The sequence below is a fragment of the Bactrocera neohumeralis genome, chromosome 5 (genome assembly GCF_024586455.1).
Source record: "Bactrocera neohumeralis isolate Rockhampton chromosome 5, APGP_CSIRO_Bneo_wtdbg2-racon-allhic-juicebox.fasta_v2, whole genome shotgun sequence".
NCBI lineage: Eukaryota > Metazoa > Arthropoda > Insecta > Diptera > Tephritidae > Bactrocera > Bactrocera neohumeralis.
This window is the reverse complement of record NC_065922.1, coordinates 74966438-74993690: the sequence shown is the minus strand read 5'-3', so window position 1 is coordinate 74993690 and position 27253 is coordinate 74966438. Positions and strand designations below refer to the sequence as shown.

Below are 27253 nucleotides of genomic sequence, written 5' to 3'. Positions count from 1 at the left end.
TATGTACATACATACATATGTGCATAAGCATAAATGACGGCTGAGCAATTTTGCTGGCAAGCATCTTCGACTAGTTTTAAATTTATTACTGATTTAATTTACTACTTGATCAGTAACCGATTCAATTTCAGCTGCAATTTTGTTTGCTCTAAAATTTAATGAATGCGTATGAAGTGCAATTAAACCATTTTCGCACATTTTCTTGTGTACATATTTGTGCTCGCGTAAAAATAGCAATGAAATATGCAGTAACAAGTACATATTTATACATGCACGCCTCTATATACTAAATATATATACATATGTACGTACACAAAAATACATTTCCAGTAGTATGTGTGCGCTCAGTTAAACCCACAAATGGCTATGGTACTTCCGTCGTATATGTAGGCATGCGGGCTGCTTCATAGCCTCTTGCCGTTAGCTTTCAATGTTGAATATGAGTAAATACTTTTATGCTGTGCAAACAAACAAATAAAATCCTAATGAGTTTACTGAAATCCAAATCCTAAAAAATCCCCAATGGTTTGCTACCGAAGGCAAGGCAGCAGACGTTAGGAAAATCAGCCGAGTGCGGAGTGAGAGTGAATCTGTGGTGGCATACGCTTTAGCTTAACTTCGGGCTTGGACAGACAAACAAAATCATATTGCTTGCCAGTGAACGTGGAAGTTGAACTCGGCGCTGCTATAAAAACATACATACACAAGTAAACAATGATACCTACGTGTGACGTAAGAAAAAGCTGAAACGTATATATGTACATACTTCAGTTGCAACCAAACTAACGCCACCCGCTTCACTGACTTGCAGTAAATAATTGAAAAGTTTCAAAAGTACTGCTACTACTGCTATTTTGCCACAACTTTTATTAGCATGCTTACGACTGTTGCTGCTACTGGCACTGCTTACTATGTCAGCTAGTATTTTTTCCATTAGTTTGTTATGACTGCGCTATTAATTTATTACTGCACTTCTTAATGTGCTTAACTCTCAGCAACCACTTAACGCCATAAACAAATGCAATTTCCTTTGCAACATCCCCCATGTGAGGAAGCTGCTGAACAGGTCCTTGCATTAATATGCACTTCTTCTGGTCCAGTTGACCCATTCACTGAATATCTAATTTTATTTACACTGTGGTAATTATTTGTGACTGCCGGTTGGAAGTTTTTCAATTCAGTGATTTGGTTGTAATACTCTTAGAGCTGTGGATTGTTGATTACTATTGCCTCAGGTCTTGGAACACAAGTGACACAGGCCACAAAGTTACATTGGGGTAGTGTTGATGGAGGACAGACTAAAAAGCTCTTCCTTTTAGGTCAAAGGAAGCTTAGCAACATTGTAGTGGTTATCACAGGCCACATATTAAAAACCCACCTTCAGAAAAGGAGGAAAAATGGATTCGGCGGAATGCAGGACAGGCATGATGAGACGCTGGAACATTATCTGCGAATGCCCAGCCGTCAGCCATATGAGAAGGGACTATTATATTTGCTGGATAAGACTTAAATTGGTTGCTTCCAGGGGGCACAATGGTCGTAAGTGTAGTTGGAAAGTATGCAAACGTCCTTTTCTTCCCAAGAAGTTGCTCATTTGTCGAATCTTCACAAAATTTGTTATAGATTATCGCCTAAGGCAACAATCTCCAAAGAAATTTTTCAGATCGGCCAATTATAGCATATAGCTGTCATACAAACTGACCATTCAATATCAAGATATATAACATTTTTTCTCCTTTTATATTATAAAAACTGCACTGAGGGGTATTATAGATTATACGTAGCCAAAGTTAATGTTTTTTCGTTTTCTTTGAACTTACGGCCATTACCAAGCCTCAAAGACTATACCACTTCATACTCGTGCCTTTTATGCGTTGAGTACCTTTCTTTATACACTTGTCGTTTTCGTCGCCCCATTGACTTCATTTCCGCTTCATCACTATCGCACTTCCTTTGACACAATTGCACGAGTGAAGCGGCGCGCGCGTCTCCGTATTGCTCACTTATGCAGCTGCACGACAGCTTTGCAGTGCTACTCACCCACCTATTGATCGTTTGACCGACCGCGTTTACCGCAAATTATCCAAAAGTTTTAGTTGTGCATAAATTTTCTTTCTATGCTATTTGTTTTTTTTTCGACATTTTTCTTGCGGCTTGGTACACGCCTATCACCACTCTGCGGCGCCGTGTTTCACTTTTCGCTGTCGTTGAGTAGTTGTTTAAACTGTTTTGCGGCGCTAACGCTCTGCCTTTGCATACTAGTAGGCGTCTTGGCCGGCATCTCATTTAAATTCCATAAGTTTTTTATCCGCGCGGCTTATTTACACTTTATTTGTCGCTTAACTCACGTTGCTTACGCGCAATCTGACTTTTCTTGTTTGTGTATACTTATATATTTTTTTGTTTTATTTATTGTTTTTTCATTAACGTTTTCTTTATTTTCATTATTTTTTTCTTCATTTTCATTAATTTATTCTTCATTTAAATGTCTATTGTCGCCTTGGTGTGCTGATTTTACACGTTCTGCATTTTTCTGTGTTTGCTGTCACGTTTTTGCGCTGACACATCGCTTCCTTATTCGATACACATGCCACCAACAACCATTTTCCTTTTATTTATTTACATTTACACTTGAATATACTTGTTTTTGTTGTGTTTTCGCACTTTATTTACATGTTTTTTGTTTATTGTAGTTGCGACTTCCAGCCCATGGAAATTTTCATGTTGCTGTCCACACTTTATCCACGCTTCTTTTGTGCAGTTTTGTCGTTCGTTTAGGAATTAATGCAGCATTTTCTGCTTCGTAACTCGTTGAATAAGTTGTGCCGGTACGCCATTGGCGACTTTTGACACCTATACTTGCCTGTAGGCAAGCTTTTGTTTTACATTTTTGTTGTATTCGTAGATTTGATTTCATTTTTTTTTGATAACTTTTTTGTAAAACAGCTTTGTCGCCTTTGAAATTCGGCTAAAAACTCACTTACTACTTTCGTAGTTGACTAGACTTCTTTAATATTTTCCGATATCACCTTTGTTTTTTAGTTTTCCATGAAATTCGCACTCCCAGAAGGAAACGTTGGGGATGCTATAAAAGTGCTGAATCAATTTAGGCATGTACGCCTGTCTGAATTTATGCGAACTAGAGCCTCAGTGTTTGAGCTATCGAGCTGAAAATTTGCACACCTTCTTTTCTACCCCAAGAAGCTGCTGATTTGTCGGAATCTCCAATATCTAACCTCTATAGCATGTAGCTGCCATACAAACTGTATGGTCAAAATCAAGTTTTTGTATGAAAACCTTTTTTTTTTTTGTGACGGCCCAGCAGCTTTTTAGAACGAAATTCATCGTCATCCACTTTACCTCGATTGTTATCCGTACTCTTCGTCTTCACTCACTTTTTTTGGCTCTTTCGCAGTTCCTGCCATACTTTTGTAAATATGGCGTTTCTACTTTTTCGCTTTGTTGACCTCTTTCGTCTTAGTCACCACATTTTCTTTTTTCGGCCTGCTCTTTTCTGCGATCAAACACGATTTCATACATTAATAATACAACAAAAGCACAGCTCTGTTATTTTATTGTTTTTATAGTTCTTCCTGTGCTCCTTTCTGTTTCGAAAACAAGATTTCTTTTTCACATATCCTTTATTCTCACACTGTTTGCGTTGAAAAAACTGGCTTACAATACAATTTTTTTTATTGGAATGTATTTTTCATGCAGTTTTTCCTTTGATTAGCAATAAACTGAATTTATGTTCTTCATGGCGAATTTTCGTATAAAATGCGAGTGAGCCGCCATTTGCATTTGATTTTGTAAACAGTGAAAGTTCATAAAGAGAAAATGTTTTACAATTGTTATATCGATATCTCTTTTAATATCGATATTTCGCCATAAATCCATTATAAGGGTTTAGACAGTTGAGAGAAAAGCAAAAGTTCAAGCTAACCCATTTTGAAATATTTGTAAATTATTGCTATTTGTTTTTTCAGCTCCTTAGGAAGTCTGCGAAAACCGCTTTCTTTGTAAAGTTTATCATGAAATGAATAATAAAATGGCTGAGCATTGTTTCCAGCGCATGCCAAGGCTGCCACATTTTTCCTTTCCACTATTATAAATACTTATGTTGATGATACAACAAAAAGTATGAGGCAAGCAAAATTACGAAAATACACAGAAAAGCGTGGCAAAGTGAAAACATAAAAATAGTGCCAATACATTGATTGCAATTTCACTGCCAATTTCAATTTAAATATGGCACAGACAGCACTGAGATCAGTTCAAGCACAAGCGCACAGTCGTTGACAATGCATGCTGTGAAGGATATATTGTAAATATATCAAAATAATGGGAATAATAGGTCATAAAATCCCACACATTTACAACCATACATGAGTAATATGTAAAACATACATGAAAGGATGTGTGTTGCGCGAACTTTGGACACTTTCTGACACTGAATGGCCTTACAAAATGAAAAAAGTTAAGTTTTTACGCAAATGTTGTATTGATGTACGGCCGTTTACTGTGTATTTGCTTACGCGCCTAAAAGTGTGTTACTCACATATATGTACATACATATCGGATATACGCCCGCATTATATATATATATTTTTATTTGCTACTCAATTTCCTTTAAGTAATTTGTGTTTGAAATGAGACCTGAATTTTTTCCTTCCATCGTATTTTATTAACTCACTTTTTAACAATTTTTTTTGTGTCTGTGTGCGCTTTTTAAAAGTTGATTGTTAATATCGCTTCAAAATTTTCAAGGCATTTGCATATCTTTTATTTATCAGCGCATTTTCAACGGCATTTCTCGTACACACACTAGCGCATACATATGTATATGTTCATACGTACGAGTATATAAATATATGCGCGCTTAATGATAATGCCGCTTCCTTAAAGTAACAATGCATAATAAAAATTCATAATTGCAACGAAAATCCTGTGCAGGCTTGTTCATATGAAGTTCTGGTCCGCTTGCTCTGTGCGTCTTTGCTTGCAGTAGCTTTGCCGTGAAACATGTGAAGCATAATTTGAATAATACTTTTCTTTCTTTCGTTTATGGCGTATAGTTGCCATACAATAAAAAATCATATTAAAATTTTGTAGAAATTGTATAAAAATAATTTGTTTACCTTTTTAGCGTGCAATTAAGTACTCAGAAATTGTAAAATCCTTCAATAATAGCCTACTTTTGTGCGCTTACATGGCTGGAAGTAAATTTGTATTTCAAAAGAAGCCTATTTTTTTGTTTTGTGTATTTACTATATCAATGAGGTATATACCTATGTATGTACAATATGCCATATATTCCCGAATATCTATTAAAACTGATATTAAATACAATTTATTGCATTTTTTCTTGAACAGCGGTATTTTTAGCCAAAAAATTTAATCTCAAGAGCACTCAAATCAAATTAAATGTTGATATAATAAATATTTAAATGTGTTAATGGTATCGAACATCGATAACACTAGTCAACCAAAGCGGTTATTAACAAGGCGTTCACACTCAGTTAAAATCCACTAATAATAGAAGTTCCAAGTCTTTATATTTTTCTAGTAGGGTAATTTTCAAAAATGCACAAAAAAAGCTTCAAACTTTTCGAGTGGAATTTTCACTTATAAATTTTTATAATAACGGGCTGCTACAGACAAAATAAACCATGAATATACTTATCTGTAAATTTATTTATAAAATTATGAAATATTGAAATATTTGGCTTTCCAAAACATTCCATTTTAAAATTCCCGTTATTTTTTGTATTTTCTAGCATGTGAAATATTGTCCTTGCATACTTGCAGGCGTTTATGAAAACGTATTGGTTTACATTTTTCAAAAAATCTGCACCTTGCGCCTAGAACACATCGAAATTTGTCATATTTTTGCTCGCTGGCTTTTCATTATAAACTTTTAGCATCTATTTTATGGCATGGAATTCAATTTTCTCAATTTCTAGCTTTTCAGACATACTTTTGGGCGCTTAGCGTTTATCACGAAATAATTTTGGTTTTAGATAAAATGTCTCATTTTGCGTTAGCTTTCAATTTGAAACTTTAGTATGTGCTTTCTGTCTTGCAAAATATTTTTTTCTGATTCTAATTCTTCTAATACATCTATACTTTTAGGCGCTGAAGTTTAAAAGTGCCATATTTTTGCCCGTTAGCCTTCAATTTGAAATCTCAGCATTTGTTTTAGGACATTGTTTTTCTGATTCTGATTGTTCAAATATACTTTTAGGCGCTTAGCGTTTATAGTATCACTAAACAATTTTGTTTTAGCATAATTAGTTGATGGCAAAGCAAAATATACTATAAAAATAGCAACTCATATAAACAATAAATGAAAAGTGGGTATTGTCTACATTTAGGGGCTGTCAGTAAAAATCAGGCATTTCATGATATGCCTTCAAAACTCTTTTTCTACCTGCCATACAAGTATATTGCTATAAAATAGACATTGCCTATATTTAGGAGCTATCAGTATGGCTATTGTCTGTTTCCGCAACGGAAACACACCAATGCAAAACGGTAAAATTTACAAATTGATGCACGAAAATGTGCATTAATTTAAGCCACACAACAGCAGCTTGTTCTTGTTGTATCGAATTTACTTGTTCAACCAACAACAATATGTTTGCATGTGTGTGTGTGTGTTAGTATTATGAGTTTACAAATTGTTAGCATACATTTAGGCTAACATATGACCGTAAATACCTGAAATGCAAGTAATTGCTTCTTTAAGCAACTCTGCATGTTGACGCTATTTATCTGCTCTTGAGTAATCCTCGTTAATTTGCACAAATGTGCAACTAAAATGCACCAACGGATATACATACATATGTACATACAAGCATTGTACATATATTTTGACAGCAAGTAGGAAATATGAGCAGCTCACGTGAGCGAAGCGCGCCGAGCAAGTTGGAGGGAGTGATTTCGGAAGTCTTCTTTGCTGCTTGCTTGCACACACGGATAGCTTTTAAAGTGTGTGTGTGTGCTTCCATGCGGTTTGCTGTCTTGCGTCTATGTGCGCACTGAGCCGACGAGATAAACCCAGCATCCGCCTGTCGTTCGGCTTCACACAAGCGCAACCAACCTTTTTCTGTTTAAGAGCATATTTGAAGCGTTGTCTCCTATTCATCATATGTAGATTTTTGGTTGGATGTGTGCAAAGGTGAAGCTGGTCACAATCAAGTTTATGCCTCAGCTAATAGTTAACCGTTGGTTCCCTCATCTAAATGCAAATGCCTTGGCTCTAAAGGTAGCTACTCACACCGACACATACATACATATATGAATGTTTAAGACCTCGACAAGTGTCTTCTCTGTTGCTTATTTGTAATGCCAAGCCAAACAATCGCTTGACGCGCTGCTTATAGCACAAGACATCTGGCGCCTTTCGCTGGCATTCCTCTACAACCTGTGCGCCGTTCTGTTAGCTAGTTGCTTCTGATTTTCGGGTTTGCATGTTCCATATTTTCCCTATTTTTTATGGTGTTGCTCCTCAAGCGCTTTGCGTTCTTGCGTGTTCTTGTCTTATCACACGCGTTAGCAGCTTTAGCGAGGTTTGCCTCTAGTTTTGTGTTTCGTCTGCTGTAGCTGTAGCGGTTGTGCGTGCGCGTGGTGTTGTGTGCTTTTAATGTCATCGTTGGTCGGGGATATTACATGCAGTTTGCTTGCTCAGCGGTCGGTCCAACTGGGCGTATGAGTGTTCTAAAGTACTTTAATGCAAACTTTCAAGTTTTTTAGGCAATTTTTGAAAACTGGGTTTTCATTTCTGTGAAATATAATTTTTCTTGAATTTATTTTTTCTTTTTATATAGAATTTTTTTATTTTTATTTTTTTTTTAATTTAAATTATTGTGAAAAATAAATTATTTTTTAATTTTTTTTATTTTATTTTACTTTATTTTATTTTGATTTATTTTTTTTTTTTAATTTTTTATTTTATTTTTAATTTTATTATTCTTTTGTTTTTTAATTTTTTTTTTTTAACTTTTTTTAAATTATTGTGAAATATAGTTGTTTTTTAATTTTTTTTATTTTTATTTTTTTAATTTTATTCTTTTGTTTTTGAAAAAATTTTTAAATTATTGTGAAAAATATTTTTTTGAATTAATTTTTTTTATTTTATATTTTTTAATTTTTTTTTAGAAAATTATTGTGAAATATAAATTTTTTTAAAATTTATTTTATTTGTTTTTTAATTTTATTTTTTATAGCAATAATGTTATATAAAGATTTCCATTGCATTACAATTTTTTTGTAATATATTATTTTGAAATTTTAACACAAACATTTCTATATTTCACTGCTTCTTCTTTACCACTCTTCCTCGATTTCTCCTCACCGCCCTCAAATTGCTTTTATTTAAGTTTTCTACAGTTCCAATTTTTTCCACTTGCCGCACCGTTTTTAGGCCAAATATGTATGCATGTATATACTCGCTTATACTTACATACATACATAATACGCTTCATTGTATGTGTGTGTGTGTATGTTTGTTCCGGAAAGCAAATTATCTTACAATATGCTCTGGCGCCTAAAAGCAGATTACTATCTGCCCTCTTTTACTGCTTGTACACACATATGTATGTATGTTTGTAGGTATGCGTTTACGTGCGTGCCACAGTGCGTAAATGGCCTACCGCTGCTTACCGCTTTTCATCGGCGCCATTGCTGTCCTTCATTGTCTTGCCAAAAACAGCTAGCCAATAAATATTTCGAATTTTGTCTTCTTAGCCACTGCTGCTCACACGCCAACAAGACGGCTTTTTTCTATACATACACACGCTACATACTGTTCTTTGTTTGTAATTCAACGCAAAGGAATTTAGTAAAGTATTGTATTCGAAAATCAGCGTACGCTATCTTTTACCGCACTGCCGCAAACTATGCCGCAGCTATTTCGAAAAAAGAATTAAACACTAACAAAGCGTAGATTTTTGTTTTTGCTTCTTTTTATGTGTCCGCAAAGTATGTGTCCTGGTGCTTCGCATTTGGTTTAATCACAATTCCCTTGGCTGACGCATAATTGTGTAGCATAATTTTAGGCGCAAATGATTTTCTAACCTTCAAACTAATGTTTTTGGGCGCAAACCATTTTCTACATACCTTAATAATTCAACATTGTTTTACAATTAGTTTTTTAATAACATAAAAGTGTTGAGAAATATTTCGGAGTTCCGAAAACATCATGTTTTTATTTCGAAAATGTTCAAGACTATCTTATTTACATTTTCTGAAATTTGGTATTTCCAATACACAATTTTTGACCTTAATATTTGACATAAAAAAATTAAAACATATTTCGGAGTCACAAAAGCTAGTTTTTATTCCGTAAATGTTCAAGAGTTTGACTTATTTACATTTTCCAAAATTTTGGTATTTCTAATACTCCATTTTTGATCTTGATATTTGACATAAAAAATTAATAAATATTTCGGAGTCCCAAAAACTTCTTTTTATTCCGAAAATGTTCCAGAGTTTGACTTTTTTACATTTTCCGAAAATTGGTATTTCCAATACTACATTTTTGACCTTAATACTTGACATCGCTTATAAATCATAAAAAGAAATTGAGAAATATTTCGCAGTCCGAAAAACATTTTTTTATTCCGAAAATAATCAAGGCTCTGACGAATTTATATTTTACAAAATTTCATAATCATAAAATATGAAATATTTCGGAGTCCCGAAAAATCATAATAAAGAAATTAGGAAAACATAAATTTTTCTTTCCGGAAATGCTCAAGATTTTGACTTACATATTTACGTTTTCCAAATTCCGTTATTACCAGTTTCAAAGTTTCACAATTATTTTTTTAACAATAGAATTAGGAAATATTGGGTAGTCGAAAAAGTCTTTTCGTATCTTCTGTGAAGTAGAAAAAAGTTACAGCTGTTCAAAAATGAGTGAAAATAATGAAGAAATTGGCTAAATTTTGAAATTTTTGTATAAAGAAGGGAAGAATGCTACGCAAGCCACCAATGAAATTTGTGAAGTTTTCGCTCGCTTCCGTTGTTTATTTATTTATTATTGTAAATATAAAAAAAATAAGTTAAAATTTTATTAGAAATACAAAAAAACTGTTTCGACTACCCAATATATCAAAATCATCAAATTTTTATCCGATAAATTTTCAAAAATTTGACATATTTTCATTTCCCACATTTTAGGTGTTTCTAAAATGAAGCATTTTGTGAAATTTTGTGAAGTATTTTTCCATTTTGAGTACCCAAATCTACTAAAATTATAGAACACACTATAAATTATGAAAGTTCTAAGCGTTTAAAATCCACACCCGACTTATGATCGCCTACGACATTATAAAAAATCTGCTTTAAATGAATATGATTCATGGTTAAACCCTTTTCTTGCTCCAAAAATTTTCTTTATTACAATGACTCCGCACTACATACAAACACATTTCACCAATTTTATAGCCATAATTGTGTTGTAACTGCACAATTACAATATTTTACATTTTTATTACACGGCTGCCTTCTTCCCACCTGCAAAGGAAGAGAAGCCATCAAATATAATAAATCACAAATGCCTCACTTGCACCGCTCCACTCCCCTTTATTCTATCTTCCTCATATATTTCTGCTAGATTTTGCACACTCATACCTTTGCCGTTTCCTTTTTACTTTAATGCTATTTTCTTTATACGCTTGCATGCGCCTAAAAGTCTACTTTAATTTGTTGCATGTCACATGACAACTGCGGCACAAGCCAAAAAGTTAAACCATGCAAAAAAAGTAGAAAAATTACATAAATTAAAAAAAAAATCTCGCAGAGTGCTTGAGCGCGCCGCGCCGCGCACCGCGAGTCGTGGCAATTGTTGACAAATATAATTATATTTAATCATTTAGCTATAGCAATTTTGCCGCTGCCGTTTTGCCTGTTCGTCGCGTCTTCAGTTGTTGTAGACATCAACGTCTGCCATGCCTTGCCTTCTTCTTGTTTTAGTCGGCGTCTTCGGCGTAGCCACTTCACAGACTGACGGCATACACACCCGTAGCTTACTTAATGATGCGTGCATTGAATTGAAGTTGTTTGAGCTGCTATTGCCGTTGATTTCTTATATAAATATCCCAGTCCTGGTTTTTCTCTTATTGATTTCTTGTGAAAAATTATGTCTATTACTCACTTTCAGCAGTTCGTAAATTGAGTTATCATTTAAATAATGCATTTCTTGTGATTTTTTCCACCTTTTTTTGCAGTTGTGGTGGGTAATTTTTTTCTCACTTAACTGTGAGAGTGTTCCCTACACGTTTTAGCTTGTGCTTTATTGATATTGGGTAGTCGAAAAAGTCTTCGTATTTTGTCAATAGATGTCGTTGCCGTCGTATATCTCCAGTGTTACTAATTACATTGTGTCGTCCCATATAGTGTTGGAAAGGTGAAATTTAAGCTTCATTTAACCAAAAAAACTAAATTCGGGAAGTTGAAAAAAACTGACAGTTGTTCAAAAATGAGTGAAAATAATGAAGGAATTCGCTATATTTTGAAATTTTTGTATAAAAAAGGTTAGAATGTCACGTAAGCCACCAATGAAATTTGTGAAGTTTACGGAGAGGATGCTGTCTCAGTTCGTGTAGCACAACAATGATTCGTTCGCTTTCATTCTGGAAATTTCGAAATTTCGATTTCCACTGATGAAAGTTTTACGCTGATGGAAAAATGCCTCTAGCGGAAAAATGGCAAAACTTGGTCGACCAAAATGATACATATTTGTTTATTTATTTATTAGCATATGTATAAATATAAAAAAAAAAAATAAGTTGAAGTTTAAATAGAAATACGAAAAGACTTTTTCGACTACCCAATATGTACATACATACATATGTATATAGGCAAGTTGCAAGAGTATAAAATGTTCGTTTACACACAAACTTAGCCTTTACATGTTTTATGTATGTTTTTTATTTTTATTTATTTATTTTAACTATTTTTTAAGTTTTTTTTTTTAATTTTTAGTTTGTATACTTTTTATTTTTTTTGTTTTATTTTCTAATTAAAATTGTGTTTTTAATTTAATTAAGTTTTTTATATCTAATTAATTTTTTATTTATATATTTTTCGACTATTATTTCATTTATTAATGCATTTCTCTTTTTTTATTTAAATTTTTGTCAATTTTTATTAACATGTTAACGCATTTTTATTAATTTTCTTATTTATTATTATTATTTTCTTTATTTTCTTTATTTTTTAATTTTTAATTATTTTTTATATTTTATTCTTGTTTTCTGTGATATTTTAAATTTTATTGTGTATTTTAACTTTTTTATTGTGTTATTTTCTTATTTTTTTAATTTTGTTTGATTATTATTTTTTTTTTTTGTTATTACTTTTTTTATTTTTTTGATTATTATTTTTTATTTTTTTGATTATTTTTTTTTTATTTTTTGATTATTTTTTTATTTCTTTTGATTATTATTTTTTATATATTTTTATTTTTTAATTTTTTTTAATTTTAAAATTTTTTTAAATTAAAATTTTTTTTAATTTCTTTAATGTTTCCGTTTGAGATTTAATATATGTACATACATATGTATGTGTATACATGTGTTAAATTTTGATTGTTTTGTGAGGAATAGCATAGATGAATACATATTCTTCAGCAATTTTATGAAAAAATTTACTTACTACAAAAAGACATAAGAGCTTTCTTATCTCATTGATTCATTAACATGCTTTGTTAATGTGTTTGTTTTGTTTGTGCTTGAAAAAGACATTTTTGTTGTATTTTTTTGAGGTTTTTGCTTTCTGTTTGTTTTTTATTTTTTGGTTACGTTTCCTCTCATATTTCTCTCACACTCAATTCGCTCACTGCAGATTCAATACATAATGTAGTTTTTGCTTGAACAATTTATTCCAAATTTGGTAAAATTTTTATAAAATGCAAAACACTTTGTGCCATTTAAAATCTAAATTGCATAGACCCTAACGTAATCAATAAGCAATTCGCCAAACTCCAACCAATCATCAAAATTTTTCTCCACCGCCTTTAGCAGCGTGCTCATGGCTCGTTGATTCGTATTCTCCCACGGTTTCTGCGGTTGCCACTCGTATAAGCCTTCGTTGAAATCATTCACACCGCCGATACCGTAACCCAGTGTGATGTAGAACTCTTGATCGAAGGGCGCCATTTTGCTACCCCTCTTAAGTAAATCTCTGTTCGGCAACTCTAGCTCATCTTTGTTTAAATTAGCCAACTTACCGTGGCTGTCGGGGTTGAAACTACAATACACCTCATTGTCTACGGCTACCGAAATATGCTCCTCCGTCCAAATCAGCGTGTAAACATGAAAGTCGTTGCCCAAGTCGAGCTGCTGCGCGTTCGGGAATTCGCACAATTTCTCCCAACGCCAACTGCTATTCGCATTCACAATCAAACCACCGAAGAGATGCATTTTTGTACCATTTACATAGCTGAAGGCGATGCGCATTTGACCCGACTGATAGTCGTCAGCGCCATATTTTTCATTCATTGGCTGCAGCCACAATTGCGGAAAGACCCAGTTGGCGCGTGGCAATTTCGCGCGTATCTCAACGCGTCCATATTTGAAGGAGAAGTGTTCCTTTGTAGAGAACTGTGCGGCTATGAAGGGCGGTATAGATAAGTAAGATGTCGCGCTTCCATCGCGCACACATTCTTCACTGTTCGCACGGCCGGTGCAACGAGGTCCGATATCATGTTTAATATTCAACGGACGATTGTGCTGTTGAAAGTGATTGCCGGTGAGTTCTGGGTATATTCTAACCATGCCATTCTTCACTTGCAAGACCTCCGGCACGTTTAAGTACAGTGCGAATTCCTGATCTGGCTTTGTGGCGAAGCGCTCTTCCACGGTCCAACGGTCTTTGCTCAACTGCGTGCCAGAGAAATTATCTTCAAATAGCAATTGATTGCTGCTGGCAGTGCCAGCGCTACCACTGCTCGTGCCGGTACTACCCATAACGTCGCTACCTACGCTACCGCCGGCGCTGCTGCTGCTGCTTCCAACTTTTCCATTCTCCGCGCGTTTTCGTTCCTCGACTGCGTCCGCAGTATAATTCGCATACTCGCGCACCGTAAACACGCCATTGTCTTCACGATAACCCAAACCATTGTAGATCACATAAGTCCAATAGTAGAGCGTATCACCAATTCTCAACTTTGCGTTGCGTTCGTGATAGCTCCAACGTCCATTCTTTGTTTTGACAATATCTCTGGACCAAGTGCCCGCTTCCAACCCCTCCATTTCCTCATTGAGTTTGCCGTGGAAGGCGAAGAGCGTGATGCCCTCCTCGTGCGGTATGGATACTTCAAAGCCTTTTGGATAGTACACAACAATTTTTGCTTTCGGCACTTCATAACTGGGTATACCTAGCGCCATGGCTATAATATAGCCCATGACAACAATGAAACGCAGCTGCCACATCTCGTTGATTTTAAGCTTATTTTACACTATTCTTTGCTATAAATGCTGTGTCGGACATCCGCGTTGCGCGTCTTCTAACAAACTACTACGACCGCTGCTCGCTGAGCCCCGCAATATGAAGCTCTCATCAGGTGCTGATAAGTTTTTTTTTTTGGCGAGAGCATTGTAGGTTTCTAACGTCAATAAAAGCATGGGCAAACCAGTTCACCAGTTGTGGTAAATCACAAAAACCGAGAGAATACGAAGAATCGCCATAGCGTGTGTCAGCTCTCAACCAAGCGCTCTTACTCACTTTCGTGGTTTGTTTTCGTTTTTTGTAGAACATGCATTAATCATTGTTGTTTTTGTAGTTTAATCCAAGGTATTCTGCGCTGCAAAATCACAGGAATATAATTACACATACATGCATACATATGTATGTGGTGTGCAAAAAATGTACAGCACGATATTCATTATTATGATGCCGTGCATAAATATGCGGTAAATAATCGGTAGGAATGACTCATGTGTGGAATTGGTAATTTTTGTACCTTGCACAGGGTAAAGGTATGTTAAGTGTGCCACGAAGTTTGTAACAGCGAGTAGGAAATGTCGGTGACCCTATGAAGCATGTTTACATGTAAATGATCAGCTTGACCAGCTCAGTCGATTTAGCCATCTGTCTGTCTGTACATACGCGAACCTAGTCTCTCAGTTTTTGAGATATCATTCTGAAATTTTTCACACATCCTTTTCTCCCTGAAAAACTGCTCGTTTGGTGAAACCGTCGTTATCGGACCAATATAAAATATAGCTGCCATACAAACTGACCGATCACGAAATTTGGCACAGATTATTGTCCTATGCCAATCTGTAATTTCCGAAAATATTGTTCAGTACGAACCACTATAGCTCATAGCTGTCATACTAACTCACCGGTCAAAATCAAGTTAAAGATATCTTTACGTATAAGTAATGTGACTGTACTTACTTATTTCTCTTATTTTTTACTTTCCTTATATTATCAACAAAAAATATGTTTAAATGTGATTTAAAAGTTATTTGAAAGTCTCAGCAAGCTTTGCCTCTGTTTTGCTCATTCTTATTCATACTTATCAAGGTGTGTAGGAAAACCAAAAGCTCTGAAATTTCCTGGATTATCCCCATTACGATTAACTGTAATTAAGCAAGCTTTTATTTTCAAGAATTTTTGCAAAAATACCGCTGTACATAAATATTTTCATAAATGATACGTTTTAATCGGCGGATCCACAGTTATACAAGGTTGTGAGTAGAGCTGTTGGATTTGCCTTGCTTTTTTTCATAACAATATTCAACTCGCTGAGATTGCGATCTTAAAAAATTTATTAAACGAACACCACACACTCAAACCACTTCGTTGTTACGACTAATTGAGGATTCTCGCTTAATTGAAAATAAACTTGCTAGAATTTATTAAACAAGAATAGCGTATAACTGTGTATAGCTGGTTATTTGCTATGTATGCAAATTCTATTGCTTCGTATACTGAGAATTCGTGCTCAAAAAACTTTGGGTAAAAGAAGAAAGGCGGTTCTTAAATTTTTTAACTATACTGGTCTATACTGGAATTTCTAGATCCACAAATATTTTTGTTAATTATTAATTCCTTATAAAGTTTGAAAGCTCGGCTTAAAAAAATTAGTTATGAAAATATTTAAAATCTCCAAAGTATTGGGTAGTCGAAAAAGTCTTTTCGCATTTTGTCAATAGATGTCGTTGCAGTCGTTTATCTCCAATGCTACCAATCACATTGTGTCATGCTATATACTAGTGTTGGAAAGCTGAGATTTTAAGCTTCATTTAACCAAAAAATTCGGGGAAGTTGGCAAAAAATTTCAGCTGTTCAAAAATGCGGGAAAATAATGAAGAAATTCGCTTTATTTTGAAATTTTTGTATAAAAAAGGGAAAAATGCTACGCAAGCAGCCAATGAAATTAAAGGAGTTGACGGAGACGATGCTGTATCTGTTCGTGTAGCACAACAATGGTTCGCTCGCTCCGTTCTGGAAATTTCAAAATTTCGATTTACACTGATGAAAGTTTTACATTGATGGAATAATGTCTCTAGCGGAAAAATGGCAAAAAGTGGTACATATTTGTTTATTTATTTATTATTATAAATATAAAAAAAATTGAAGTTTAATTAGAAATACGAAAAGACTTTTTCGACTACCCAATATTTGTGCATGAAATCGATAAATATGATGTTTACTAATATCGCTAGTCCGTGCAGTATTTAAAAATTTATTTTTCTTACAATAATAACAATCGAACAGTTTTAAAGCCACTTCTTAATGAAATCTCACGAACAGGTTTAGATGCAATGTAACGCTTTGACATTTAAAGCTGCGATTTATTCTGTCAAGAGACGTAATAAAACTCACATTATTTCTTTATTTCTCCACACATAAAAAATATGAAGTTAAACATAAACATGACAACCGGTTATTCAAAAGCGATTTTATCAAAGCTTTGCAAAGTATTACGCAGCAAAAACTTGCTTTTAAATGCAAGCAAGTCAAAGCGTGCAAATTAAGTTCACCCAGAAAAGTTTTAGTTAAAAAATAACAAAATTACGCAAAGAAAAATGTGTTTAAAAAAAATTTAATTAAAAAAAAAATTAAACAAAATTTAAAAAAAATTAAAAAAAAATAAAAAAAAAAATTTAAAAAAAATTAAAAAATTTTAAATATGTGTCTTTTTTGCATATATAATATTAATAAAATACATGCAACGCGACTGCCTTTGTAAAACCAACTGAAAAGCGGCTATTAACCCGACCGGTTTGCTGCTCTTTGCTATATTAACAGCTCTTGAGTTATTTTTAGTGATGCTAAGAGAATATTTACTAAAATCAACCGCGAATATCAAGTCTTGAGAGTTAAAAAACTCGCTCTCGAAACAATTTGCCACAGACCAATTTGCCAAAAGACCACAATGCCTGTGGTTTTTCTCAAAACCTGTTCTTTGTTCCATTCTTGGATAAACGCTACCCTGGCGTTTACTTTTCAGCTAATGTGAACTAAAATTGCAAGCCCTTTTGCCACGTAGCTGCCATTATTTATCAAAACATAGGCAAGTTATTTTATTAATTATTAGTGAATCCGGCCACACGTTGCTGTGTATACATTTTATACTATTATTCATATAGTAAGCTATTCAATACATTGAAAATATCTAGCCTATCTTCTAAGTCGGTTCGAACTGGACACAGTGTGCTAAATTTTGCTACAATCGGTTCAGTAGTTTAGAAGTCCATCGTGGACAAACAACGTGACACATACTTTTTATATATAAAGATTTTATTAGTTTAATTTTCATACAAAAATTTTATTCATAAACTCTTATTTTAAATACAACCACTCATACCAACAAATCAATATCACATCTCATCGTTATACTGAAAAATTTTCATCGAAATTTATATAGAATAGACTTTCACAAAATCAATAACCATATCCCCGCTGGATATCCAGCGATCAAAATTCAAAGCTTTCACTTGTTTAAATAACGAGCCCATGCCGCGTGGATTTGTATTGCCCCAAGGTTTCTCCGGCTTCCAGCCATATAAATTATCGCTAAAATCGTGTACGCCACCGATGCCATAACCCATGGTGATGTAGAATTCCTCATCGAACGGCGCCAATTTACCACCCTTCTGCAGCAAACCTTTGTTCGGCAGCTCTTCACCGTCTTTGAACATATCGGCTATGACGCCATCCTTAACGGGATTGAAAGTACAATAGTTTTGATTGTCCACAGCCACCGAAATTTCGTTCTCAGTCCACACCAGTTTGTATGTATGAAAATCGTTGCCCAAATTGAAAATAGCTGTGTCTGGGAATTCGCACATTTTCTCATAACGCCACTTATCATTCGCATTCACGATCAAACCGCCAAAGAGTTGCATTTGTGTATCGTTTACATAGCTAAAGGCGATGCGCATTTGTCCCGACTGATACTGATCGGCACCATATTTTTCGTTAACCGGCTGTAGCCATAGTTGCGGGAAGACCCAGTTGGCGCGTGGCAACCTGGCGCGTATCTCAATGCGTCCGTATTTGAAGGAGAATTGACCTTTAGTTGAGAACTGTGCGGTAATGAAGGGCGGTATTGATATATACGCTGTGGCTGCACCATCGCGCACACACTCCTCACTGCCTTGACCGCCTGTACAAGTTTCGCCGAGGTCATATTTAGCATGTAATGGTTTCGCGTGTTGCTGGAAATGACGGTCCGTCAATTTTGGTTTTATGGTCACCATGCCGTTGCCCACTTGCAATACATCGGTTGCATCGTCCAAGTATAAGTTATATTCATAGTCAGGTTTTGTGGGGAATCGTCGCTCTACGCTCCACTTATTCTTGTCCAAGCGCGAGCCGTTAAAGTCATCATCGAATAACAGTTGATTAGCACAACGCATTTCTAAACCATTACGGCGCGACGGCGTTTTTTGGCAGCTGCTGCCACTGCGTACATCTAATAAACCAGCGCCACCCTGTTTTGTATCGTCGCCAGTATTAACTTTGGGTGTGGCATATTCATTCACCACAAAAACGCCATCATCCTCACGATAACCCAAACCATTGTAGATCACATAGGTCCAGTAGTAGAGCGTATCGCCGAGTTTCAACTTTGTGTTCGGATCACGAAAAGTCCAACGTCCGTTTTTCGCCTTTGTTATGTCTCTCGCCCAAGTGCCGGCCTCCAAACCATTCATCTCCTCATTAAGTTTACCATGAAAGGCGAAAAGTGTTATGCCCTCCTCATCGGGTATGGAGACCTCAAAACCTTTGGCGTAGACATCTATTTTAGCCTTCGGCACCTCATAGGGTGGTATTGCGTACACGGCGGCTACGATATAGCAGCACACAGCAAACACTAACAATCGGCGCTGCATTTTGTAATTATATTTCTCAGCGAATCTCCGTGTGAATTCAATTGACGGAACGTGTTGTCGTACTGCTGTCTCGCGCACGTCTTCTAACAAACTGTAACGGCTCCAAGTCGAGCTCGACAATATGAAGCTGACATTTGCGCTGATAATTTTATTTTGGCGTAGCGCACATTGCTGATAATTGTATTAATAATAAATAATGAACGCAAACCAGTTTACGATAGGAAAACCCCATATGCTGATCATACAAAGAGAGAGAAGAGAAGAGCGTGCATAAGTGCCTGTAAGCTCTTCACATTCTCGCATGTTTAAATTGCATTCGTTTTGCGTTTGAGAAACATGCTTATATTTTCTTTTGAATTTACTGTGTAAGCATTTATAGTTTAGCTTTTGCTCATAAGCTCGATACCGGCGCCACGCTTTAAACCGGGTAGCTGAACTGCGCGTTACGAGATTCTTTTTATATGCGTTTATATGTAAATACACTTGATTGCAATCAAAAACTATGAAAATTTCTAAGAAAACTAATTGATTCTAATATAATAGAATAATAACTAATTGACTGGCTTTGAGCTCGTTGACTGTGTAATCAAAGCTAGTCAAGCAGTGCAGACCTCATTAGCAATAGCACCAAACTTATTCAGTATTAGACTTGTTAGGGTGCACAGTTAAATCTTATTCTCCTTCTTTACTGTTGTAGACACCGCTTACGCGATTATAACCAACAATAGCGCTCCAGTCATTTTTTCTTTTCGCAAGGTGGCGCCAATTGGAGATTCCAAACGAAGCCAGGTCCTTCTCCACCTGGTCTTTCCAACGAAGTGGAGCTCTTCCTCTGTTTTCCTCGGCGGGTACTGCGTCGAATGTTTTCAGAGCTGAAGTGTTTTCGTCCGTTCGGACAACATAACCTAGCCAGCGGAGCTGCTGTCTTTTAATTCGTTGAACTATGTCAATGGCGTCGTATATCTCACACAGCTCATCCATCGTTCAATCGAATGCGATATTCGCCGTGGCCGACGCGCAAAGGACCATAAATCCTTCTCAGAACCTTTCTCTCGAAAACTCGTAACGTCGACTCATCAGACGTAGTTATCGTTCAAGCATCTGCACCTTATAGCAGGACGGGAATAATGAGTGGCAATGATTGTCATCAAAAGGAGGGTTCTTCATCCGAGGATGATTGTTATTTTTCATTGGGTGCGTTTTTTAGGTGGCGGGTCCCAAACCTAGCGCACAACCCAGCGGAGGGGATGTTTCGTCTTCTCCCTTTAGTTCGCCTTCAAACGGATGTTCTTTGGCTTCAAAGCTTATACGTCGGAAATTTCAAAGCTGATGAGCTTGCTAGGGAGGGCACTCTTACCCCAGTTTTATCTCCGTTGTTTGCTTGCGTTCTAGTTCTAGAGCTATTGACCTCACGTGCGCTCGGCAAGCGCTGGTGAACAACCAGAACTCCTTTCATCCTTTTGGCCCAAATTTTGATCCTCAACAGCTGCTCTGAGCTACTTTCGCTTTACAAAGCCAATTTCGTCGCAACTGCAGGTGCTCTGTTTGGACACTGTCCAATGGTTTCACACACGGCGCAACTAAATATTTTGTCGGATGCTCTTTTCCAAAGCTGTATGGAGGAAGTCGAGGTGGAATCATTTTATCGCCTTCTTTTCGCTGGCTTTTCCCAGACTCAAATTGAAATATCTTGGTTGACACACCTTCGGCGAACCTAGCCAAGTGGCTGGGATTGATATTAACCGCCTTAAGAAATTAGTAGTAAGCTCAACGCTGCGCCGATTTATGAGTATCTGGTGAACCATTTTGAGGTGATTTTGTGTTTTTGGGTCTTCAGAAAAGCGCAACGAACTGCACAGCTTTTCAAGTGAGATCTATCAATTAGGTCAACCCTACGACCCAAACTAACCTAATATCAAAAGTCAGCAGTTTCAGGCGTGACGGAATTACTCCTAAACACCCTCCCTTTTATACATACTTCTTATTTTCTGCTTATGCGTGTATTCTTCGAAAATGATTTAGTGCGCTCAAGTACATAGAGATTTTTATAATTTCGCTTTCGCCACTTTGGCAGCAAATACAAATGATTTACGCACACTTGTGTTGACCTTCAAGGATATAGATCTGCTGCTTTTGGCACGTGATTTCCAATTTGAACTTTTTAACTATTTGTCTGTAACCTTTGAGGAAAAGACGGTCGCACGCCGAATTGGCGCTATTTGATCCTTGACGCATTGAACGCCAACCTACATACGTTTGTGTTGGTAAAGCGCCAAAAATACGCGCACCATGCAATTTTTTCGTGTATACGAATTTTGGAAATTTGTCACTCCTAACTGTTTTTTCCATTTGTATTTCAATTTATGTTTTGTTATTGTTTTCATGCCACTTTACACTGACTGTCCAAATCTAAATAAAGAAATATAAATTTCATTTTTCCTGCATTTCATGGGATAATTTTAGCAGGCAAAAAGAAACAAGTGTCCGTCCGATTCATTTCGAGTTGTGTAGCCAAATCGGTGCCGACAGCGACAAAAATGCAAATGTTGCCAGGCTGACGCCACTGAAAATGCCATGCCATGAGCTACATATAAAGCAGTGCAAACGCAGTGGTATGAGTGTGAAATGACAGCAAAAAAGTGTTGAAAAAGTATGCAAGAGTTAACGGGTTAACGGTTTAAGCGCAAAAAGGTTACTAGTGTATTGCCAAAAAGGCAGAAAAATAAAAGCCAAAAATCTAACAATTCAATTAGAAGTTTCTGGCCTAGAAAATACACAGACATTACAGACATCGTGGCCAACAAGCAAAGGACTCATTTGGCGCATTAAGTAAAACACTTGCGGCTCGTGACTTTTTGCGGCGCCACCTTTTTGCATTGGATTAATTTTTTATCCCTTTATACTATACTTTATTACTTATTTTATCACTGGTTTCCTGCACACTCTATATCAGCTTTAGTATAGTTTATTTGCTGTTTAAGCCTTCTACTTTGTAGAACCCCACTTTCATTTTAATCCCGGTATCAATTTAGTTTATTCGAAATGCTTTGCGTGTGCTCGTGCTAGTGAACCCTTTTTATGGCAAAAATATTTACTGATTGTACGTTCTATCACCTTAATTGTCGGGTACGGTCATTTGGTATTCACTTACATACATATTTAGAATTATCGAAAATCGATTACTGTGCTCATATCAAATCTATCATGCGTTATATCATTCGCTTTTTTATGAGTGTTTGCACAGTAACTCGTATAGCTTTTCAAACTATTTTTAAGTTTGTAAAAACAAATTGTACAACTATTAACTAATACAAATTACATATTATCGAAAATCGATAACTTTGACCATGTCGAGTGTTTATACAGCTTATACAGTTTTTTATGTTGAAAAACAAAACTATATAATAATACAAATCAATTCAATTTACACGTAATTAATCAATAATATTTTTTTTAATTTTTTGTCTTACCATACTATAGTATAAAAATAAATGTGTATAAAATATACATATTTTTTAATTTCCTGTATTTATTTTTGTAATGTTTTATATATATTTGTTAATTTTTTATATTTGATTTTTTTTAATTAAACAATTAAAAAAATATTTTTTTTTTTTAATTTTTAAATTTTTTTATTTGTTTAAATTTAATTTTTTAAGTTAAAAAAAAAAAAAATTATTGTCATAATTTTTTAAATTAAAATTTATTTTATTAAATATTTTTTTTATTTTTTAAATTCTTATATTTATTTTTTTTAATGTTTTATATACATATGTATATTTCTTAATGATTTATATGTATTATATGTATGTATGTATATATTTTTTAATTCTTTATATTTTATTTGTTTTTAATTTAATTTTTTTTTAAATAAAATAACTGTTTTAATTTTTTAAGTTTAAAATTTGAAATTAAAATTTTTTTTTAATTAGCATAATTTTTTAAATTAATCAATAATATTTGTTGTAATTTGTTGTCTTATCATACTGTACTATAAAAATAATTTTTTATATTTGGTTTTTTTTTAATTAAAAAAATTTTTTAAATAAAATATTTTTTTAATTTTTTAAATTTAAAATTTGAAATACAAAATTTTTTTAAATTAAATTTTTTTAATTAATCAATAATACATATTTGTTTTAATTTGATGCCTAACCATATTGTACTACAAAAATTGTTTTTTTATTTTTAAATTTTTTACATTTGATTTTTTTTAACTAAAAAATTTGTGAAATAAAATAATTCTTTTAATTTTTTTAAATTAAAATTTTAAAAAATTTTTTAATTAACATAATTTTTTAAATTAAATTTTTTTAATTAGCATAATTTTTTAAAATAAATTTTTTAACTAGCATAATTTTTTTAAATTAAATTTTTTTAATTAACATAATTTTTTGAATTAAATAATTTTTGTTTAATTTATATAATTTTTAAATTTTTTTGTTTTAATTAGTGATTAATTTTTTTTCTAATTGTAAATTTTTTTCGCTTCTCATACAACCAATTTTCCTTTGCTCTTGTAAGCCTCTACTGATAAATGACCAACGAATTCATCTTACATTTTGTCGCCGCGTTTAACCACTTACCGATGCGACTCACATACATAATTCCCCAAAGGGAAATAGATCTGTTTGCGCGCAAGTGTCTCCCTTTCAGCACGTCCAAATGCCATTTATACTTGTAACAAATTGAATTAAAACGTAGCAAGTTGGCAAACGAGGTAAATAAACCCTAAGGATACGGAAGGTCGCGCGAAGTTTTTAAGTGTAGGACATTTTTCGGCCGGCTATATCAATACTTGGGCAGGGCGGTGTTGAAAGTGAAAATAATTATTTTCATGCTTAAGAAAGGAGGCATGGAATCAGAAATGTTGAATTTATCGCATTCTGAGGTATCTATTTCAAAAGGTACATACCAAGAGAGGATAAGATGAAATATTAAAAGTATTTATTACAAGCGTTATGATTTTTCATAAGTTCGACGAATCGTTTAAGCGGGGAGAGTTTAGAAAGCCAGATATCATTTCGCAATGATTACACACTACTTCGATTCAGTTAAAATTTGCACGATTTTAATCGATATATGGTATTTGGTACCATATAAGCGATAGTTTGACTTTTTTCGATTCTGAGACCTGTCTGTCCATAAGTTGTGACTTTATGTTTCGTATACACAGTTTTGCTTCCAGTGAGCAATCAATTGTCTTATTGTGTATTTTACCGCAATATTTTTGTACGCAAACCATCAACTTGGGTTCATTCTTTGACTTTGGCCTCCACTCATCACTATCTCTTTTGCCAGTGCTGCATTTTCCAGTACTTGCTTAATTTTTTGCGCTATTGCATTATCTTGCCTTTTGACGACATTTTGAACTTACCGCGCCATTTCCAATTTCATTATCTGCGAATGTTGGCCTTTTGCGTATATTTACAGCGGTTTCCATTGCTTTTCTCGCGCGTAGTAAGGCATTTTCGCATGATATACAAGACTACATACATATTCAGCGCTGATTTGGTGACATGCACCACATTACCGATGCACCCACCCTTTCGTACGTACGACAATTCGAGGACATACATATGTATGTCGTCTTAGCAGGTTCACCGACAGCGTAACGCTTGTGCGAGCATTTTTAAATTTATATTGAAGAAGCAGAAATTGTGACAATGACATACGAGACAATAACAACCATAACCGGAAATATTGCAAAACAAAAGCTGAAAGATGGGGGCCATGCTGAGTGAATGCTTGGTTTAGTGCCTCTGGCACAATCACAAAAGTGAAATGCAATGCTGCATATACTCGGGATGACTGCATGCCTGATTGCTGCACTACTAGTTGATCGTTTGAAGGTAAAAACGGCGACGGCACAGCACATCAATAAGGCATATACATAGTTGCAAAATCGAAATAAACTTTTACTGTCGCACAACTGTTGAATGGTCGGCAACAATCAGTTCCCTTGCTGTCAGGCATTCTCACGTGAGTGTGCACAGTTTACAAAGGGTTTTTAATCGCTTACGCATTGCCTACTTAATCATTGTAACGAAGTGGAAGTTTTTGCCGATAAAATTGTAAAGGCACAGCATTGAGCCCGTAATTCTGAAAGTGATTTCATTCTTGCTTTTGTGTTCTCGAGTTGAAAATGCCTGAAATCAATCAGTAATGCGCCAGCAAAGCAATTATGTGTCCATTGCTTTTCCGCATTTGCTTATTTAAGTAATTTTTTTATTTGTTTTCAACGTTTTGCGTACCGAGAAATTTTGATTTGCACATTTTTTTGCAACATTTTTGCATTAATATTTAAAAGTTTTATATTTTATGTGATGCAATTCCCTCATTTCTAGATAAGTACAATCAATATCACTTTTCAGTTTGCTTTATAATGATATATTGCGTTGTCGAAAAAGTATTTTCGTATTTTGTCAATAGAAGTGGTTGCAGTCGTATATCTCCAGTGCTACCAACATACACGTATATACATATGGTGTTGGAAAGTTGAGATTTTGAGTTTCATTTAACCAAAAAAAATAATTTGTAATGAAAACTTTTTTACTCGGCAAGACATCTTCACGAAATGTGGCATGATTTATTGTCCAAGGCTACTCTACAATCTCCGAACATATTGTTCAAATTGGACCTCTATAGTATGCCATACAAACTGGCCGAAGATAAGCATCTGTTAAGGATAATGTGGCTTCAGTGCAGCCGTTTTTTCTTGGTTTTATCAATATAAATTGCTTATAAGCCGTTAGGTATCAAAAACTGTGTTGGGTGATGCCACTGTTTCACCATTTTTATTGACTGCATCGAACAAATTTTGTTTCCAAACATCTTAATAATCTTATTCTATTATAATCCCGAAAAAATTCGGGATGCCGTGTCTGCTATTTGTGGATCCCGAAATCCCGAAATGTAAAATTGTGCTGCATCGAATAAATATGTTAATAATTTTATTTTATTATAATCCCGAAAAAATTCGGGATCCCGTGTCTTCCATTTGCGGATCCATTTGTGGAAATGTAAAATTGTTACAAATTAAATTTGCATGCGCGTATTTATTTTTGCGATATTTCCCGGGCATTGAAGTGTACGTGTCCGCATCTCCTGCTCTACTTTGCTTTAAAAATATAGCACATTCTGCAAATGTTTGAGCAAATCTGCCACGAGTCGACGGCAGAAACGCACAAACACGCGCAAACGTATACACATAAAACTACTAGAGCCGAGCAGTGCTGTTAGCGTGGCAGACATATGGACAGACAGCCAGGCGGCAAGCTGTGTATTATGAGCGCTCAGTCAGTTGACCTAGTGATGGCATTTCAATGGCATTCGAAAGAAATAGAGGTTTACATATATATAAATATACATATGTATGTATTATATTTATAGGAGCAAATGTATAACTACATATAATAGGTAAATATGTTGAATATTTGAACACGAACATTCTTATTTATTATTTCTGTAGCGCTTATTGCAATTTAAAACATGTTTTTTTGTATTACTCTTGAAATTAGCAGATTTTTGAACAGTATTTTAAAGTATGTATGTATGTATGTACATATATGTACGTAATTTGCCGCATTTTGGTGAAAAAAACGCAGGTGTCAAAATAGTTACTCATACGCAGTGCCGCTCAACTGTTTTAGGCCATGAACTAATTTTAGTTGCTCATACGTCGTGTTTCACTGATCTCTTTGCTTCATTTTTTATACATTTCTATGTATGTTTGCGCGTAATTATTATGCTTAGCGCTAATTTTTTTATGGTAGCCATTAGCTGCCAATCGGTAGCAATGTGCTCATTTCTTTACTCAGTGCTTCCAAATTAGATTATGCATCCATAAAATAAATTTGAGGTCGGCTAACTTTGCCAAACATTAAAAATTT

The 27253-nt window shown here is 34.6% G+C and overlaps 3 protein-coding genes across 8 annotated transcripts in view; 1 reads left to right on the top strand and 2 right to left on the bottom strand.

Moving 5' to 3' along the window:
- Positions 1-27253, top strand: part of LOC126758919 (sex-lethal homolog) — a 63100-nt gene that overhangs the window by 5084 nt on the left and 30763 nt on the right. The window lies entirely within an intron of this gene.
- LOC126758916 (gram-negative bacteria-binding protein 3-like) lies at positions 12868-14543 on the bottom strand. The gene has a single exon (XM_050473362.1). The coding sequence runs from the start codon at positions 14439-14441 to the stop codon at positions 12945-12947; it is 1497 nt and encodes a 498-aa protein (XP_050329319.1). The 5' UTR covers positions 14442-14543; the 3' UTR covers positions 12868-12944.
- LOC126758917 (gram-negative bacteria-binding protein 3-like) lies at positions 17743-19480 on the bottom strand. Its single transcript, XM_050473363.1, has one exon. It carries the CDS (start codon positions 19359-19361, stop codon positions 17883-17885), a length of 1479 nt encoding a protein of 492 aa, XP_050329320.1. The 5' UTR covers positions 19362-19480; the 3' UTR covers positions 17743-17882.

Bases quoted from the DNA above. Each gene is read 5' to 3' on its own strand.
- LOC126758916 (XM_050473362.1), bottom strand. From the start codon at position 14,441: ATGTGGCAGCTGCGTTTCATTGTTGTCATGGGCTATATTATAGCCATG.
- LOC126758917 (XM_050473363.1), bottom strand. From the start codon at position 19,361: ATGCAGCGCCGATTGTTAGTGTTTGCTGTGTGCTGCTATATCGTAGCC.